Genomic DNA, 19,967 nt, shown 5'->3' with positions numbered 1-19,967 from the left:
ATTCTCCAATGCTATTACGTTGACAGGATCTGCTAACTGAATGCCATTTATGTACGCCATCAGGGCCAGTGCAGCCGCTCTGGTATTTCAGAGGCATTTTCTGCTCCATGTTATTTACAGAGCAAATGCAGGGTCACAATGCCAAGTGATGTTGCTAAAACTATTCTAGTCCTATGTTGGAACCCTAATTAGACTGAAAACTTCCTTTATTCAATTGAATGCATCCTTGCTCCTATCATGTTCGCTGTAGTTGTTTTGTAATCTAAGGAGAAAGGGATATGTGGAATAGGAGTACATCTATGTCCCTTGTGCTAGTGGGTTAGGAGCTTTTGTTTGTAATCCTAGTCCATTGTCCCCTTTTCTCCAAGAGGCCTCCCCACTCTTATGTTCAAATCTGGTAAAGTTATCCTCAAATGTGGATTTATACATGGGAATATGAGAAGAGACATGCATATCAGACTGGGGAGGCCCTGTTTCTAACATGTCATTTTCTGAGAGAATTGGAGGAGAAATGTAATGGAGTTCATGCACAAGTAAATGGGAGGCATATAAAAACAATCAATACATGAATACAAGAACATCCCAAGCAGATAGAGGAATAGACTTTCTTAAATCACATCACTGAATTATCCCATAGATGGATTTCTTATCACATCTTTTAATGCTGCAGCCAGCAGTTAATAATATCAATTTGTCTTTTCTTTTTTTAGCGGGGAGTCTGGCGCTGGGAAGACAGAAAGCACCAAATTAATATTACAGTTCTTGGCATCAATCAGTGGGAAGCATTCCTGGATTGAACAGCAGATCCTGGAGGCTAACCCTATACTGGAAGGTAAGAACAAGAGTGTACACACACACAACACTGCTGTACACAAAACCTCAAGTAACACACATAGACACACATACATTAAATATAGACTTGTGAGCACCATTCAGGTCTGGTGATCTGCACACACTACCTCAAGACATCTACGCAGGTAGAGGATCTGCAAACACTGGCCCAAAGATTCACACATTGGCCCAGTGACCCATATGATTGGCTAGAGTCCGATACACGGCACCAGAGCCCCATATACCGCAGCAGAGCTCCATAAAACGATTTAGTTCATGTTCTCTGGATTATTCGGCAGGTATGCTGCAAGCAAAATAAATACAGTTTTAGAGTGTGGTTCCAGCTAAATAATTGGAATGATGTTGTGCACTTGAGCTAGTTTAGAAGAAAACAGCCTTCCATGATATACACCTACCATAGACTCCACGAAAAGCTCTGTCTTGGGGGTATGCAGGCCCAAACATGTGCTCCTGAGGGATAGTAACTGTCTTATCAGAGAATGTTAGTTGCAGTTTCAGTCTAGATGTAGTCAGGTGTAACAATGTAATCCCCTCACATGCAAGATCATGGTCTTCCATAAAAGAAATTCAAAGCAAGCAGTGGATTTGATGACTCTTCCTAGAAGTGTAAAACTACTAAAACCTGGGGAGCAGACTCAGACTAAACCAAGCTGCACATTTGAGGAATTTTGTTCTTACCTTTGTTATAGACAAAGGAAATAGCCTAATAATGTGTGCACTCATCTTGTTATTTTGTAATTGTATACAAGTGGGTGGTAATTATAATTTTTTGGATCCTTCCTTGTGTGTGGCAGAAGTACCTCTCAATGGCCGCTCTTGCCATTTCCATCCCTCCATATAATTGTAACTTTTTTTCCTTTTATCTTCCAGCTTTTGGAAATGCCAAGACCATCCGCAATGACAACTCCAGTCGTTTTGGGAAGTATATCGAGATCCATTTCAACCATAACCAAGTGATAGAGGGAGCACGAATTGAACAGTTTCTTTTGGAGAAATCCCGTGTTTGTCGGCAGGTGAGCTATAATCATATACTTATCAATCATCCCTGCCATGTTGTGCGAACATACAAGTGAGACACATAATCCTCTGACTGCATGCACAAATAAGAACAGTGTTGGATGGTAAACCTCAGTGTCTGGCTTGATATCCCTTGTGTTTACCCCCTCACCAGGCTGCAGAAGAAAGAAATTATCATATTTTCTACTGTCTTCTCCTTGGGATGTCTCAAGAACAGAAGGAGAAGCTAAACCTGGGAACACCTTCAGAGTACAACTACCTCACTATGGTAGGACCCTTTTAGTATTTCAGAGTACACTTGTACACAACAATCATGCATCTCTGAGCATATTGAACATACAATGTCACCAGCATAACAAAGGCCTGGGCATGTTGCCTGCATCTGTTCACTATGGTAAGACATGTCTGGGCATTTAGAGTACAGGTGATCACACTTATATTGCAAGTCTCAGCATGTAGAGTGAACCTGTTGAAAATGAAAGACATCTGTGTACATTTAGAATATGCCCGCTCTTAATGGTAAGCCATTCCTGGCATGTAGAGTAGACCTGTTTGTTATGTTGTATTTTGTCTCATGGCTTCAAGACACTGTGGTTGTTTAAGAATTCGGTAGACCATCGGAACATTAAATGATAAGACTGCATTTCATTGCAGTAAAATACCAATTGCTTTAGCAGAGATGACTAGCAATGTAACATTACCTTTGACAATTGTTTGTTTGTTTGTTTTATTATTTATAATGCGCAGATATACCCGGGGGTATCAAGGCGCAGCATTTGCAAGAATATGCAAAACTTACTTACAAATATAAAATGTACATGTTAGCAATGGAAGTATATACAGAGCATAATGAGGAGAACAAGCAATATATACAATATAAACACGAGTACAGAGTGGGCGCACAAGGTTACACAGTGTGCGGGTAGCATTAAGTGATAGCCTTGGCACCTAGCTATCTTGGTGGTCCCTCGTTTTCAGCCATGAAACTACCATGGATCGGAATTTCAGGTAGGGCATGTCTGCTCTAAGGTTGGGAGGCAAGGGGTTCCACAGTTTGGCTGCTTTTACCAGAAAACTGTTACCTCCTATGGTGGCAAGTTTGAAATTTGGGACAGAGAGGCAGTCTTTGTATGCAGTTCTGAGGGGTCTCGAGGATGCTTGTCTATGGAATCTGTTGATCAAATAGATCGGGTGGCATTGTTGAGAGATTTGTGGGTTAGAGATGCCGTTTTTAGGAGGATTTTGTCTCTAGTGGATTATGTGCTTATGGGAATAATTGTGAGTTTGACTTAGTCAGTGAACTAGTGATTACTGGCATGAGAAACACATTTGGGTTGTGGGATTTTTCCAGCTATTATAGGAATGCTACAATAAAGTTTGTTGTACAAATTGAGTTGGGATGGGATTATCTCGAAGCAACTGATTACAGTTGTTGGAACTGTGATTATTATATGATAAACTGTGCATTACATTGCAGGCAGAAAATATGGTAAACTATACATCACATTGCTGGAAAATAACAATTGCTTTGGCAGTCATGACTACTACTGTTACATTATCCTAAACAGTTATTATGCATGGGGTAAGGGGTACAGCGTGTTTGGCTAAGTTTGAGACATGGTTATCCCTGAACAACTGATTGGTGTATAGTAGACAGCTGTCATTAGGGTTTCAAATATTGCCCAACCTTAATTGCTGCAACACCTGAAAATTCTTTTGATATGCTGCCCAACATCAGGTGTCTCTGTTCACAAAAGCTTTAATAGCCAATACACATGCTCTGTAACAGAATATATGGAGTGTGTAGCAGAGTGGTCTGTTGTTACCTGCTGCTCGATGTGCTGCAATGTTTTTTCAGTGGCTGTTAAGATCCAGGTGGAGCCACGGAGCTGCAAAAAATGATATTAATATATCCTGTGCGTAGCGCGTTGCGTAGCGCATAGCAGATTGGTCTGCTGTGGTCAACTGGGGACCGGCAGGTGGCGTAGGACTAACAGCTTGTCAGCAATTTTATCTGAGGCTGGAGAAATAAGTGAACAGCAGCGCAAGAAGGTAAGTGAGCAAAAAAACTATTCGAAGGGATTGTGTCCTCCAACGTATTCTTTATCTTTGATAATTCGTCTCCAGCTTGCTGGCCTCGGAAATGTTTTCTCTGTAGAGAGCGGTGCGCGTCGACGTCCACCGAGTCGATGTCCCTTGACAGCCACCGCATCGGCGCTGACGTCACCATGCCCATAAATAGCCACGCGCGGCGTCCGTTGCTCAGTTCCGTTTTTCCGTGCTTCGTGGGGCCTCGGAATATCGTTGCTCAGTTCAGTCAGAATAAAACCTCTTATATTTACTCGAAATACCAACTCGTTCTCGATGGCTTCTTCATCGGAACCGACGACTCCGCGGTCCGGCTTCAAAAAATGTTGAGACTGCAGAAAGAAAATGTCGATAACGGATCCACACAGGATCTGCTTGTGGTGTTTGGGAGTCGAGCACCATTGTTCGGAGTGTGAGGACTGCATGTCCATGACGGCGAAAGCCTTGAAAGAGGAGCGCAAGGGGAAGCTCGAGAGAGGTAAGTCAGTCAAAACCTCCTCGAAAGTTTCTTCGGCCGAGTCGAGGCATTTGTCTCCTCGCCGTCGAAAGCATTCCCATTCCAGGTCTCGAAGTAGCTCCCACCATTCGTCGAGATCTAGACACTCAATGAAGAGACGTCGAAGATCCCCTTCCTCGTCATCTTCTGCTTCCCCAGAAAGGGTCTCCTGCCCCACAAAACACAGCTCTCAGGCTGAGTTGGAGGAATTCAGGCAGAAAATGCTAAGCGTCTTCGAGAAAGCGGCCTCGACCCACTCGAAGACAGCTGAGGGTGATAACCTGGGTGAAAAACCCAAAAAATCGAAACGCCGCGAGTTGGTGCACCCGGCGAAAGAGTCCACCCGAGAGCGCCACTGGCCATCGGGTAAGAAGGCATCATCTTCGACGCCGTCATCGAAGATCCCTTCCACGCTTGGATCGGCGTCATCGACGCCGTTGTCGAAGGGTTCTTCGACACATCGGTCGATCGAATCGAAGCCATCATCGACACCGACATGGACGCCGATAAAAGAGAAAACCACGGCTACTTCACAGCCAACGTTTATACCAAGAGCCTGAGGCACGACGCCGAGACCGTCGTCGACATCCTCGAGTAGGATCCCGATCCTCTCGAGTTCTTCGAGACCTCTTCCAGTTTTCTCGACGCCTTTCTCAGCGCCTTCAAAGCCTGTCACATCGGCATCGACGACATTGACGTTTTCTCGCCCAATAATGACGAGTTTGGCTCCTTCTGCCTTAGAAATGGGTTTTACACCATTTCCGAGGTCAGAGTACCCCGGATTATCTTCAATCTATGAACAAGGGGAGGATTCTGACCAGGAAACCTTCAGGTTGCAGAGGACCACACTACCTGTTGCAGAGGATTTTACCTCTGAGGAAAGAAGGTTGAAAGACCTAGAGGAATCATTACATGAGGCAAGTAGGCTGGACACTTCTCCAGAAGTGGAATTTGTCAAGCCAGAGCCAGGGGAACATGCCGAAAACACCCTATAGAACCCTGATGGCAAGGATTATTGAATTTATGGGTTGGTCTGCGTCTTCACCTGTTTTTCAACAGGATGACCTGACAGACATATTAGACAAAGGTCCACAGGAGGATCCTGTGGTCCCCTTCCATGCAGCCTTGCAAAGGAAGATTTCAAATTGGGAAACTCCAGAGGTTATCTCTGCAGTCAATAAAAGATTGTCAGCCAAGTATAGGGTAGTTGCGGCTGACCCTGAATACTTATCAAAACACCCGACTCCAGAGAGCCTGGTGGTTCAAGCGGCAAATTCATCAAGCAGAAGATCCGCTTACCCTACTGTCCCACAGGATAGAGATGACAAAAGGTGGTACGATTCTATGGCAACAAAAGTCTTTTCTGCTTGTAGTATGGCGTTGTAGTCCATCAACGCCACCTGTACGCTCGCCAGGTTCAGTCACACACTGTGGGAGTGTGCTTCATCAGCGGCTGACTGCATACCGGGAGGAGAGGAAAGGGAAGCCTTCCTTAACATCATTAAAGATGGCAAAGATGCCATGTGCGAATCACTTCAAACTGGCATCGATTCCGCTGACAGTATCAGCAGGGCCATGCCGGCAAGTACGACAATCCGCAGGCTTGCGTGGTTGCGAAAGTCTGGCTTTGCTCCAGATGTACAGGCCAGACTTTTGAATATGCCCTTTGATGGCTCTTCTTTATTCGGTAAAAAGACTGATGACAGTCTGGAAAAGTTGCAAACATCTAAAGCAGTGGCAAAATCTTTAGGAGCTGCAATCCGCCAAACTCCTTTTCGCCCCTCAGGAACCTCTGGGAGAGGAAAGTCCTTTCGCTATTATTCCGCATTCGGGAAAGGCAGAGGACAACCGGCTCAAAGAGGCCAAAGGAGATCCACCTGAGGTGGTCGGGTCAAAAGTACTAAAGCTGCAGCAGCAGCAGGTGCCTCATTACCCTCAGCATCTGCATCAGCTGCCCCCAAACCACTCTGAGGTCTTTCCACACAAAACACCTGTAGGGGGCAGGTTAACTCACCATCTGACGGAATGGCAGACTATTACGTCAGATGCTTGGGCATTGGAGACAGTTGTCCAGGGTTACTGCCTACCCTTTCTACACATCCCTCAGAGTCATCCACTGGGGCACAGCTCTCTAAAAATTCCAGATCCGCTCCTCTTGCAGGAAATTATAGACCTGCTAGAGAAAGGTGCCATAGAACCGGTACCTGTAGCGGACAGGAACAAGGGCTGGTACTCCCCCTACTTTCTCATACCAAAGAAGGACGGAGGACTGAGACCCATCCTGGACTTACGAGAATTGAACAAGTTCCTCAGGAAGGACAAGTTCAAGATGGTAACTCTCTCTCAAATCCTTCAGGTCCTCCAGCTCCAGGACTGGCTGTTATCTCTGGACCTTCAGGATGCTTATTTCCATGTGCCAATCCATCTCAAACACAGGAAATACCTGAGGTTCGCAATTGGCGGCTCTCATTATCAATTTCGAGTTCTGCCATTTGGCCTGACCTCCGGCCCGAGGGTCTTCACCAAGCTAATGTCGGTAGTGGCTGCGAGTCTAAGGAGGGAAGGGATCCACGTCTACCCCTACCTGGACGATTGGGTGATCAGAGCTGTATCTTCGGAAAAAGCTCAGATCCAGCTAGAATATGTCTGCCACTTCCTTCACAAACTGGGCTTCTCCCTCAATTTAAAGAAGTCACAGATGATACCATCACAGAGACTCCAGTTCATTAGAGCGGTCCTGGACACTTCCCTGGGAAAAGCCTCGCCACCAGAGGTGAGGGCTCAAGATATTCTGCAGATGGTCAACAAGTTTCAAAATGCCCAACGTCTCCCAGCCTTCGACTTTTTGAGGTTGCTAGGCCTCATGGCATCCTGCATCTTCCTTGTGCCAGAGGCTCGCCTGAGAATGAGATCTCTTCAGTGGGCACGGAGAACTCAGTGGTCGCAATTCTCAGGGAGAATAACAGATCTCCTCTGGATTCTGGACAAGGTAGCCCACGACCTTCAATGGTGGGCCTATCCAGAGAACATCTTGAAAGGAGAACTGTTTTGGCAACCCTGGCCGGAGATAACAGTAGTCACAGACGCCTTACTCACGAGGTGGGGAACCCATGCCAACGACTTGACCATCAGCGGTCGTTGGTCTCCATCCGAGTCCAGACTACACATCAACCTATTAGAGCTGAGAGTGGTCAGACTAGCCATGAAAGCTTTCCTGCCATCAGTACAGGGGAGAAATGTCCTGATAATGACTGACAACACAGTGGCCATGCACTACCTCAACAAAAGAGGAGGCGTAGGGTCACTGCCACTGTGCAGAGAGGCAATGCAGCTCTGGTTTTGGGCAATTCAGGAAGGAATCTCTCTATCAGCAGTCCACCTAGCCGGAGAGAAGAACTTGACAGCGGACGCTCTGAGCAGGCAGAGCACAGTCTCCCACGAGTGAGAGCTAGCTCAGGAAGTCCTTCAAGAGATCTTTGCCCTTTGGGGAACTCCTCAGGTGGATCTGTTCGCCACCAGCACCAACAGGAAGTGCGATCTGTTCTGTTCAAGGGAATTTCCCCCGAGAGGAGCTCTAGGGGACGCGTTCGTAGTGGACTGGGAGTTCCCACTCCTTTACGCGTTTCCACCAGTCCCTGTTATTCCTCAAATGATCAGGAGGTTGAGAAGATTCTGGAAAACCATGATCCTAATTGCCCCGGACTGGGCCAGGAGAACGTGGTACCCGGACCTTCTAGATATGTCCATCTGTCCTCCAATTCGTCTTCCACTCAAAGAGAATCTTCTCTCACAGAAGGGAGGTCAGGTTCTCCATCCAGACATCAGAACCCTCAACCTTCACACTTGGCTTCTGAAAGGGTGAGGTACAAGGATTGGGACCTCCCTGATGACGTCATGGAGGTGTTGCTTTCGGCCAGAAGGCCAGCAACAAAGTCTTTATACCGCTGCCGTTGGAACAAATTTTGCAGCTGGTGTAGAGAAGAGAATATCGACCCTTTTTCATGTGGTACACCAACGGTGTTGTCGTTTCTACTCTACTTGGCAAACTCAGGCCTTCAAGTTGGCACTGTAAAAGGCAATCTCGCAGCACTTTCAATCTTCAAGCGCACTGCGGAGGAACCATCATATTTCAAACTACCTCTAGTAATACAATTTCTCAAGGGATTAACTAATGTTTATCCTCCAAGACCATTCCAAGTTCCCTTATGGGACTTAAATTTAGTCTTAAATTTCCTAATGGGTACTCCATTCGAACCACTCCACTCTTGTTCACTGAGATTTCTCACTCTTAAAACTGTCCTATTGGTAGCACTAACATCTGCTAGGAGGGTGAGCAAATTACAAGCTCTTTCTTGTAAACCCCCCCATACAATTTTCCATAAGGAGAAGATTGTCCTACAGGTGAAGCCTAATTTCCTCCCAAAGATGGTTTCTGAATTTCACATCACTCAGAAAATTACCTTACCTTCGTTCTACCCTAGGAAGAAAGGCTACACAGGCTGGACCCAAGGCGAGCTCTGAGCTTTTACATCAGCAGACTGGCTAGGATTAGGCAAGCAGACCAACTGTTTGTAGGATACTCAGGTCACAAGTTGGGACTACCCATAACAAAACAGACCATTTCCAGGTGGATTATTTTGGCCATTCTGGAATGTTACAAACTGGCAGGGAAAGAGCCACCCCAAAATCTTAGGGCTCCTTCAACCAGGGGTATCGCAGCCTCTTCAGCCCTCCAAAGAGGGGTACCGGTCCGACACATATGTGCGGCTGCCACATGGTCGCCCGTACATACATTCACAAACTTTTACAACCTGGATTCCACCACTAGTCAAGAGACCAAATTTGGCAAAGCTGTATTACATTTGGTTCATTCCTAAAAGGGATGCATGACATTATTACTCCCACCTCCAATTACATGCCACTGATATGGGAGTCTATCAAAGGTAAGGAATACGTCGGAGGACACAATCCCTTTGAAGAACAAGTTACTTCTTACCTTGTAACGTTCTTTCGATGGAATGTTCCTCCGACGTATTCCTTATCGCCCCTCCCATCTATCCCCACAGTAATACTTCCCTTGTGGTTGCAGCTTACGCTCCTTCAAGGTCAATAACCAATTCAGGCATGACTTATGCTACAAAACGGAACTGAGCAACAGACGCCGCGCGTGGCTATTTATGGGCATGGTGACGTCGGTGCTGATGCGGTGGCTGTCGAGGGACATCGACTCGGCGGACGTCGATGCGCAGCGCCCTCTACAGAGAAAAAATGTCCGAGGCCAGCAAGCTGGAGACGAATTATCAAAGATAAGGAATACGTCGGAGGAACATCCCATCGAAAGAACGTTACAAGGAAAGAAGTAACTTGTTCTTCTGCTGTTTTGTTTTTTAAGTATTTAAACTCCCACGTGTGTGTTTACACTTTCTCAAGCGGGGCATTACCTGTGACTTGTAAACACACGCAAAGCTTTTAAAATTGCTTGGATGCCTGGGAAAGTGGTTAATAGAGGAAAACACCCTAAGGCAAGGAAAACCTTATGGTAAAATGCCAAAATCAAGATCACAAACTAGTACTGCTAAACCTCGAAAGGAAATGGAACTGGATGTGAGAGGCAGCAAAGAGACAAAGCCAGCAAGCGGGAACACCTGCGTGCAAGGCAAAATAACAGAATTTTTTCACGGGAGGCAGAGGATAACACGGAATGTAGAAATGAAGGGAGGGGTGCACAGAAACATTAAGAGGGGCTGGATTCAATGGAAAATGTTATCAATAGACGTGGGTTGATACTGATTTGCCGCTTGAGAAATACACTTCATGACAAGCCCTTGAGGTAAATACTGCCCTAAGTGTGACACCTTGGTGTTTGTGTAGGCTCACTCGAGTAAACACTTACTCTAATTGCTGATTTAATGGTTTTTCTAGAATATCCACTATGAAATTGGCTCAAGACATCTTATTTATATCTACGTTGTTGGTTCCACAATCCTGTTTGTTGTTCAACTGCGGTTCATTGGAATTGCACGTTGACTTTCAGAGAGTTGGGTAAGCATCTGGCTCTTTGCTTTTTTTCTATCTCTGTTTGAGTTGATTTAGAAGACAATATTTAAATCAGTTATTTGTGATTTTCCAAGGTATACCCTTAGATTTGACTGAGCAGTGGACTCTTTGGTTCTGCATGGACTCATTCATTTCACTTTTAGTTTCATTTCTTGGAGTCACACCAGTTGTAAATTAAGATACACCTATCATGATGAGAATTCAAATAATCATGTGAAGAATAGAGCAAGCTTTTTTTGTTAGGTGTAAAGATATCGCCTGTAATGATCTGCTCAAAGACATTGAGAGTCTATTTCATGAGGAGGTGACTGATAATTGTGTGTATATATGTATTTGCAGATTTTTTTGCGCCTGAAGAAGGGGTGTTTCCCCGAAACGCGTAGAGCTTGAAATCGCATCTCAACATAAGAACATTGTTCCTTTCCTTTTTGCATTTTATGATGGCCATATGTGAAGCCTATTATTGTTTGTTTACATTCAACTGTTAAATCAAAGCTATGTATGCTCTTAGTTACGTTTCATTATTTAAACTTAATTATATACTTTTGAAAATCTAAGCAGTATATTGACTGATTTATTTCAGCTTTAATGGTGTGCAGGGGACTGGAGTGTCTTTAAATGTAGACACTTTTCTTAGTTCATGTTTAGCACAGGCTCCAGTGTCAGGGCTTGTATTCCTCCCTAGCACCCGGAATATTTAAAAATGTCTTTGTAATCATTTTACGTACTGACAGGTAATTAGGTGTGCACCTATTGAAACAATTATTTAACTTCCTTCTTCTTTAAACAAGGCCAGCAAAACTGTCTTTGGAGGAGATCAGTGGTGTTCAATACACCCCCGTGTCCTGCTACTGGATCATCATGACACCATCTGAGAGCGCAAAGACGAGATTTATGATCTGGCAGAAACCAGAAACAAGCGTCTGTTGATGAAATACAGACCGTCTTGTTTAAGGATGATATCCTTAGACTTTCCTTTGGATGGTATCTGCAAAAGATCGGTAGCCCTCGTACATTTTCGAGAAAGGAGGCCACAGAACTTATTATCATTCTCCAAGGAAAGACCAGGTCTGGTTGATGGTCAGAAGAAAGATCTGGAATAGGAATCCTGGAGAGAGCGTCGGCCAGCACGTTCTTGGAACCGGGCAAGTAGGTTAAAGCGAAATCGAACTGGGAGAAGAAATGGGCCCATCTTGCCTGGCGTGAGTTAATACACTCCATTTGTTGGATCACTTTAAGGTTTTTATGGTTGGTTCTGATAACAAAAGGATGGGCTGCTCCTTGCAGGAGGTGACGCCATTCTTCACACGCACCTTTCATAGCAAGCAGCTCTTTTTCCATGACGGAATCATTGGTCTGGCTGTAGGTTAGGGTTTTGGATACATATGCCACAGGATGTTCTTTTCCGTCATGTTCCGGTAACAAGGATGCACCTAAGGCTGCAGCAGAGGCATCGGCTCCTACGATAAATGGAAGTCCTTGATCAGGATGTTGCAACACAGGAGCGGAACAAAATGTTTTCTTCAGTTTCCAGAAAGCCCTGTCGGCCTCTTCAGACCACTGAAACGGAACAGATGTCTTCTTTAATAGCCTGGTGATGGGTAACATTGTTTCGGAGAAACCAGGTATAAATTTACAGTAGAAATTGGCCAGTCCAAGGAACCTTTGTACGTCTTTAACGGAGGTTGGTGCGGGCCACTGTAGTATAGCCTCTACCTTTCTGGGGTCCATTTCAACACCAGCCTTGGACAGGATAAACCCTAGGTATGACACAGTAGAAAACTGAAAGACACACTTCTCTGGGTTTACCAGCAGATGATTTTTTTTGAGACGGTGTAAAACTTGTCGAAGGTGTTCCTTTTGTAGTTTTTGGGAGGTAGAGTAGACCAGAATATCGTCAAGATAGACAATAGTACATTGAAAAAGAAGATCAAAGAACAGACGATCCATGAATCTTTGGAAAATGGATGGTGCCTGTCATAGCCAAATGGCATTACTCGGTACTCAAAGTGACCGAATGGTGTTCGGAAGGCGGTTTTCCATTCGTCTTCCGAACGAACTCGTAGCAGATAGCCTGTCGAAGATCCAGCTTTGAAAATACCACTGCGCCCTGTACAGCCTCGAAAACGTCTCTGATAAGTGGCATGGGGTATCTGTCTCAGATGGTCACTCGATTGAGTCCTTGATAGTCTATACAAGGCCTTAATTCATGAGTATCCCTCTTTGGGATAAAGAACAGAGACGCCCCGGCCGGGGTGCGCGAAGGTTGAATCAGGCCATTTTGCAGGTTGGAATCTAGATACTTACTGAGGAGTTCCTTTTCTTTGAGGGAAAGAGAAAACATACTTCTGAAAGGAATGAGAACATCAGGAACAAGCTCGATGGCACAATCTTCGGGTCGATGTGGTGGCAACTCCTGGGGATCTTTATCCAAGAATACCTCTTTGTATTCACATAGTTCAGAGGGGGTATTGTGTACCCCTATTGTATTTGGTTGATGTGAGGGCTCTGTGACTGCCTTAATAGTAGCATGGTGGTTTTTCGACAAACATGACTTGAGCAGTAATCGGACGTGAAGGCCAGCTGGTTCTTCTTCCAATCAATAGCGGGGTTGTGTTTACGTAACCATGACACTCCGAGTATGACAGGGAAGTGAGCTGCCCTCATGAGATCGAATTGTATGGTCTTGGTGTGATGTAACACCGTCATGGTTAACGTTGAAGTGGTATGGGTGATCAGTCCAGAACTCAAAGGTTTGCCAGCGACACCTTCGACCTTTTGATCCTGTTCTTTTTCAAGCCGTTCAATGCCCGTTTTGTTGGCCCTTACTATGTCCCTGAAGCAACCTGCTGCTCCACAATCAATAAGGGCCAAAACATCAACGTCTTTCTGGAAAGTTGAACAGAAACCACCATGAGACGGTTGTCGTCAGAAAAAGTGGTAGAAGTAACTGACATGGAGACATAGGGACTGGGAAATCCTCCTCAGAAACCTGTCCCTGTTAGTTCCGAGGACGGGCGTTTCCCGGTCCTCGAGGGGGAACTTCAGGACAGTCCTTCAACAGGTGTAGGTCGGATCCACAATACATCCAAAGGTTATTGTCCTTTCGTCTCTTGTGTTCGTCGGTGGTTAGGGGTCCTCGAGTAGTTCCTATCTGCATAGGTTCTTCTTTGTATGGACGAGGTGAGGAAGGCACTGGGGTAGGTGGTTCAGGATACATGAGAGGACTGCGACCCTTCTTCCGTTCTGACCATCTTTCAGAGAGACGGAAGTCCAACTGTAGAACGGTGGACAATAAGTCAGTCAATGTGGCAGGTTGTGGCACCCGAGCCAGTTCGTCTTTCAGATCTTCCCTGAGACCTTGCCTGAATATGGTTTATTGGATTGTGTCTTGCCATCCAGTCTCTGAGGCAACACGCTTAAATGCTGAGATGTAGGACAACAAGTCAGAACTGCCGTGACGGATATCCAATAGTTGTTCATTGGTGACTTGAGCGGATTCCTGTCTCTCAATCGCCTCTTTAAATCGTGCTGTGAAACCACTGTAGTCTTGTAGCAATGGGCTGGCGCTTGTGACCAGTGGGGTAGCCCAGGCTAAGGCATTGCCTGAGAGATTCGAAACCAAAAACCTATGCAAGCCTGATCAGAAGGATAGGTTTGAGGTCGAAAAGTGAAATGTATTATGCAAGCTTCCATAAACTCCTTGAATTTGCGGGGAGATCCATCATATTTACCACAGCCAGAGACATGGGGGGGAGTTCAGTCTGTGGTTGGTCTCTGTTCCCTACCAGCTGCCGGAGGGCGGTATTTTCTGCCTTGAGAGATTGCACCTCTTGTGACAGTCCTTGTACGGCAGTGAGTAGTTCCTAGACTTGCTCAGCGGAAGCCATGGTGCTCCCTTTATTTGGACATTGCAAACTGTCAAATCCACCTTTCTTACGTGGTCTGTGATCCAATGTCAGAACCCCCTCCTCCTCACCTGAGTCTTCAGACGTGAATTCCTGAGTTCGGCCCTTCTTTCTGCGATCTCTTTTTACAGAAGAAAGACGGTCTCCCTCGGATAGAAGCCACTCTGTTCCCCTGATGGGACAGGTGGACAGAGGACCCCCCTGCGAGAGTGCCCGCGAGAGGAAAAAAGCCAGTGGCTGAAAAAAACCTCTCTCCTTGTTGATATGAGGTTATCCCTTGATGGAGGATGTTAGACGATGAGCAAATGTCCAAACTTGGTGAGGTGATGATAACAATCAGGTTTCCTTATCCAGTATAGAAAGGGCAGGTGAGTAGCAGGCACAGTATAATCGCCGTAGCTGACGATTCTCTCAAACTGGAAGGCAGAGTCCAGTCAGCATCCGAAAAGCATGAAGTCTTTGGAGGAGTGATTCTGTCCGGAAAAACGAAGATCGAGGCACTCCGGAGATGAACCAGCAGCAGGCGGCCACAGGATGGTGCACCGCGGATCTCCTGCAAAAGAAAGGAAAACAAGTTAAGGAGGAGTGTCTGAAAAGGAGGAAAGGCGGAAAGGAAGAGCGAAAGAGAAAGAAAGAAAGCAGGGTAGCACGAGAAGACCTCAGCCGAAACCGGGCAGAGGGAAAAGGAAAGTGCGGAAACGAGGAGAAGGTAAACAAACGGAGCGGAAGAGTTCCGGCAGGAAGAAAACGGGGAGGAGCGGCACAGAACGAAACCCGTGAAAGGGGAAGGCACTCAAATGGAAAAAAGCATAAGGAAAGCAAAGCAGTGAAGGCGAGTAGCACAAAAAGCACTAGCGCATAACCCGTAGGCAAAGGCAATGGATTTCAACGTGCCGAGTCGAAAAGTGGGCGGGACTATAAGCGGAAAAAGAAAGGAAAACAGAAAAGACTATACCGACACTACAGGAAGTGAGAAAGGAAGGATGGCACAACTTAATGGCGGTGTAATCGCCAATGACTCCATAGATGCCAAGCCGGCATATGCGAGTAGCGCATGACATTTGGGGCAAGTGCCCAGCCTTTCAGCACACTTCATTGCATTCATGTCAGTTTCAGGCAGGGCTGTCTCAATCATTGTGTCACACACACACAGACATCAGACACCCACGACAGAGAATATGAGTTCACTTCATATTCCATTCACACAGATCCCACCCCTCGGGCGTAGCCTCAACACACAACACCTCGGAAGGCTTCAGTCAGTCTGTCAGGAGGCAGCCCCACAGCAATATATGGTATTTCCACCCAACAGCCAGTCAGGGGGAAAGTGAACAACAGAGACGTATACGGTGTTTCCACCCAACAGCCATTCAGGAGGAAGGAACATAGTCAGTGCTTCCCAGGACTTTGGGAAACAAGGTAAAAGGTAATAGAAACCAAGAGGCCACAGGGGCCATCTTGCCTCCTAATAGGAATCCATTGATACCTATGGCAGGGTATGGGTGCCCCAAAAATGGAGGACACTCAGAGCGACTGCCAAGACAGCATGTAGCTGCCGCCAGCCCATACTCTGTGGGAAACACACAGGTGCCCAAAAACACACATAAGGGGTACCCACCCATGGGTGCCATAAGTGTCACGTCCGCTCCCTCTAGGGGGCGGCTCACGTGGACTTTCTGGCACAGGTGGAGACGAATTTCATGCATCGCCTCTACCCCTCCAACATGGCGGTAGCAAGGAAAAGCAGCGCTCCAGCCTTCCGAATCCGAGAGTGTCGGATGACTCCGCCCCCAACCTCGCAGAATGGATTTCCTTCGGCGGCGTCTTCGGTCCAGCGCGTTGCTGTTTTCAGAGGCCACGCTCCGTGAGTTCGTAATTCAAGGCTAGCTCTCTTTACCCTTCGAATACTCAGCTTGTCTGTAATCTTTCAACCGTCTCTCCCTTTTCTCAGTATCAGACTCCTCTACCCGTGGTCCTCTTCCCTACCAGCTCTCCATACACTTACACCGAAGGCATTGGTTCTACACTCTGCAGTACGTATAGTTCCGTACCCCCCCCAGCATACAACATACTTTCATTCATTCCAAAACTAATCTTTCTCCATTCTTCAGTCTCTTCTGCAAGGACAGGGAGTTACTTTCTACCACGCGCTGAACAGAATACAACCTTCGTGCAAGCCGTCTTACACCCCCTCAACAGACATTCAGATTTAAAGGTATATCGCTCACCAGAGGCCTACTGCAGCAACCTCTCTCTTTTCTAAACACCATCTGGTTTCTCTCTTCAGGATAGTTCGCGATCGCAAGTCCAACTCCCGAAGTCACTCCTGGGAATCAAGACTCGCCCATCGCTTCTTTTCAGTTCCTGGTACAACAGGGTTTTTTTCCCCCACGAGGTTTTCCCTGACTTCCCCTCCTCGACCTGGGTTTCTCCGGCACGGGGAGAGGAGGTTAGGTGAGCTTTCCATTCTTCTCTACGAATTTCTACTGGACCAGGTTAGTGTTGTCTTGTTGTTTATCTGATATCTGCAGTAGGGACTGTGAACACCAAACCTTTGGAATAGAAAGGTACATAGATTGTGACAGTTAGCAACGCCTTAAATTTTTCAATTATATACCGGCCTCACAGTCTTTATTGACAGAATCAGAGGATCCATTATGGAACAACAAATACAACAATTAATGGCAGCGGTTCAGTCCCTGTCATCCGAGCTACAGCTATTGAAGCTAGAGAATACCAGCTTGAGGCAACAGGTGGGTCGAGCAGCCCATAGCTCGGAAGTACCTCCTGGCCCATTACCCACAGGACGTTTCGATGGTAATCCCCATGCAGTCAAGGAATTTCTTGAGTCCTGTTCTGTACAGTTCGCCTTTAAGGCAGCCTTTTTCCCGACAGATAGAGACAAGGTAGGCCATATGATTGCCCAAATGTCAGGGGCTGCGTTAGCTTGGGCCACTCCTTTGGTTACCAGTAACAATCCCATACTTGATTCCTACCCTGCTTTTTGTAACAGCATAAAGAGTATGTTTGGGAGACAGGAGATAACCATTGCCTCACAGGAAAAGTTATTGGATTGTAAACAGGGTAGTCAGGATCTCCTTTCCTATATCACACGCTTTAAGCAACTAGCTTCTGACACGGCATGGGCAGATGAAGCTTTGATGACCATATTCCGAAGAGGACTTTCTGAGGATTTAAAGGACGAGGTGTCCCGAGCCCCACGTCCACATAACATGGCGGAATACATCTCACTGGTTATGCAGTTAGACTATAGACTGCAAGAAAGACAGAAGGAAAGAAGAAAAGGAAAGAGCAGACAAACCACCGAAGGTACCCTGTCTCCTATTAGACCAGTTCCTTCCGAGGAGCCGATGCAAATAGGCAATACTAGAGGTCCTTTATCTGTGGGTGAACGTACCAGAAGGCGTACTCAGGGTCTTTGTATGTAATGTGGAGAGAGCTCTCACTTGGTTAAGGAATGTCCCCACACTCCCCCTAGGAAGGCGGGAAACGCCAGCGCCCGACCGTAAGGGGAACGACGGTGCAGGGTTCCAGAGTTACTAGTTCCCTTCAAGGCATTCCCAGGGTTCAACAAGATTTATCCACAGAAAATCAGATGATAGTACTTGAAGTTACGCTAGCCTGGGGTAGCACAAGATTGGAAAACGTGCCTGCACTTATCGATAGCGGAGCCGCAGGAAATTTTTTAGATGACACCTTTGCTACTAAACAGGGGATTCCAAAAGTACCCAAGGCATTAATGATCCCAGTTGAGAGTGTTGACGGTAGCCCTCTTACTTCCGGTCCCATAAAGGACCACACTTCTCCTCTCACGATGACTATAGCGGCACATCAAGAGACCCTGAAATTAGATTTAATCAAGACTGCACATTATCCTGTAATCTTAGGATTGCCATGGCTGAGATTTCACAACCCCTTTATTAACTGGAGAGCTGGAACTCTTTTTTTGGGGTCAGAACATTGTGTTCACAACTGCCATAACTTAGTCGCCTCCACCTCCAAGAACAAGCACTCTCAAGAGTCTTTTTGTGTCACAAATAAGATTCTTAACGAAGTAAACACTCTTCCTCAGGAATATCAGGAATTCCACCAGGTCTTTGCAAAAACAGTATTCACCGAATTACCACCTCACCTTAGAGATGACTGTTGTATAGATCTGATTCCGAATAGTCCTCTTCCCTTTGGCCGCATGTACATATTGTCCGCCAAGGAAAAAGAGGCACTGAAAGAATATCTGAAGACAAATCTAGAAAATGGCTTAATCACGGAATCCACCTCTCCTGCAGCGGCGTCACTCTTCTTTATTCCAAAGAAAAACACGACCGAGTTACGTCCCTGCATTGACTTCAGAGGATTAAATAAGATCACAGTGCCGGACAAGTATCCCATGCCGCTTATCCCGGATATCTTGGAAGCGCTGAGAGGAGCTAGACTCTACACTAAACTGGATCTACGCGGTGCTTATCACCTCATCCGCATAAGAAAAGGGGACGAATGGAAGACCGCCTTTCGGACACCATTTGGTCATTTCCAATATAGTGTAATGCCATTTGGATTAGCCAATGCCCCGGCAATATTCCAAAGGTTTATGGACCACATTTTTGCAGATATAGCCCTACATTTTGTCATTGTCTATTTAGATGACATTTTGGTATTTTCATCCACCCTTGCAGACCATGTCATTCATGTTAAAGAAGTCTTACACAGACTACAGAAGAACCATCTCTTTTGTAAATTAGAGAAATGCGAATTCCATAAAGACAAAGTGGCATATCTAGGGTATATCCTGTCCGATCAAGGAGTCTCCATGGACCCCTCAAAGGTGTCAGCTATCCTTGATGGGCCAGCCCCCAAGTCAGTTAAAGAAATACAGCGATTTCTTGGCTTCGCGAATTTCTACAGGCGCTTCATTCCTCATTTTTCTACCCTCACCCATCCCATCACTCATCTGCTAAAGAAAGGGGTTGTGTTTCGGTGGACAAATGAAACTCAGGAATCCTTTCAGGAGCTAAAAGCCTTATTTACTAGAGCTCCTATCATGGCAATGCCGGATCAGCTTCACAGATTCATAGTGGAATCAGATGCCTCAGACCAGTGTATTGGAGCGGTTCTGTTACAACCGGACGCCAGGGGGTTCGAAAGACCCATTGCTTACCTATCGAAGACTCTGTCCCCGGCAGAAGTAAATTACACGGTTCTCGAGAAAGAGTTGCTCGCGATCAAGAGGGCTTTTGAAGAATGGCGTCATTTGCTTTTGGGAGCATTATTTCCTATTGAAATAAGAACCGACCATCACAACCTCCGAGCACTGCAATATGCCCAAACTAACAATAGTAGACAAGCTAGATGGGCGCATTTTTTTTCACCCTTTCGGGTTACATTCACTTTCATACCGGGCAAAACTAATCTCAAAGCGGATGCTTTATCCCGCAGTAATCCACTAAAAGGAGCTCCCTTTCAGCCTGAACCTATGTTTCCCAACCTGGTCACAGTGCCTGTTGTCCATTCTTTTCTTCAAAAGGTAGCAC

At 46.1% G+C, this 19,967-nt stretch overlaps 1 protein-coding gene across 1 annotated transcript in view; it reads left to right on the top strand.

The window, feature by feature from the left end:
- MYO7B (myosin VIIB) overlaps nt 1-19,967 on the top strand; it is a 1,466,289-nt gene that overhangs the window by 218,344 nt on the left and 1,227,978 nt on the right. Inside the window, exons 6-8 of the mRNA XM_069617875.1 lie at nt 711-832; nt 1,723-1,865; nt 2,024-2,137. Coding sequence (XP_069473976.1) covers nt 711-832; nt 1,723-1,865; nt 2,024-2,137 — 379 coding nt within the window. The remainder of the gene's footprint in view (nt 1-710; nt 833-1,722; nt 1,866-2,023; nt 2,138-19,967) is intronic.

This window comes from Ambystoma mexicanum, chromosome 10, assembly GCF_040938575.1.
Source record: "Ambystoma mexicanum isolate Mex_15411 chromosome 10, UKY_AmexF1_1, whole genome shotgun sequence".
Taxonomy (NCBI): domain Eukaryota; kingdom Metazoa; phylum Chordata; class Amphibia; order Caudata; family Ambystomatidae; genus Ambystoma; species Ambystoma mexicanum.
Note: the sequence above shows the minus strand (reverse complement) of the source record. Positions and strands in the feature narration are given on the sequence as shown.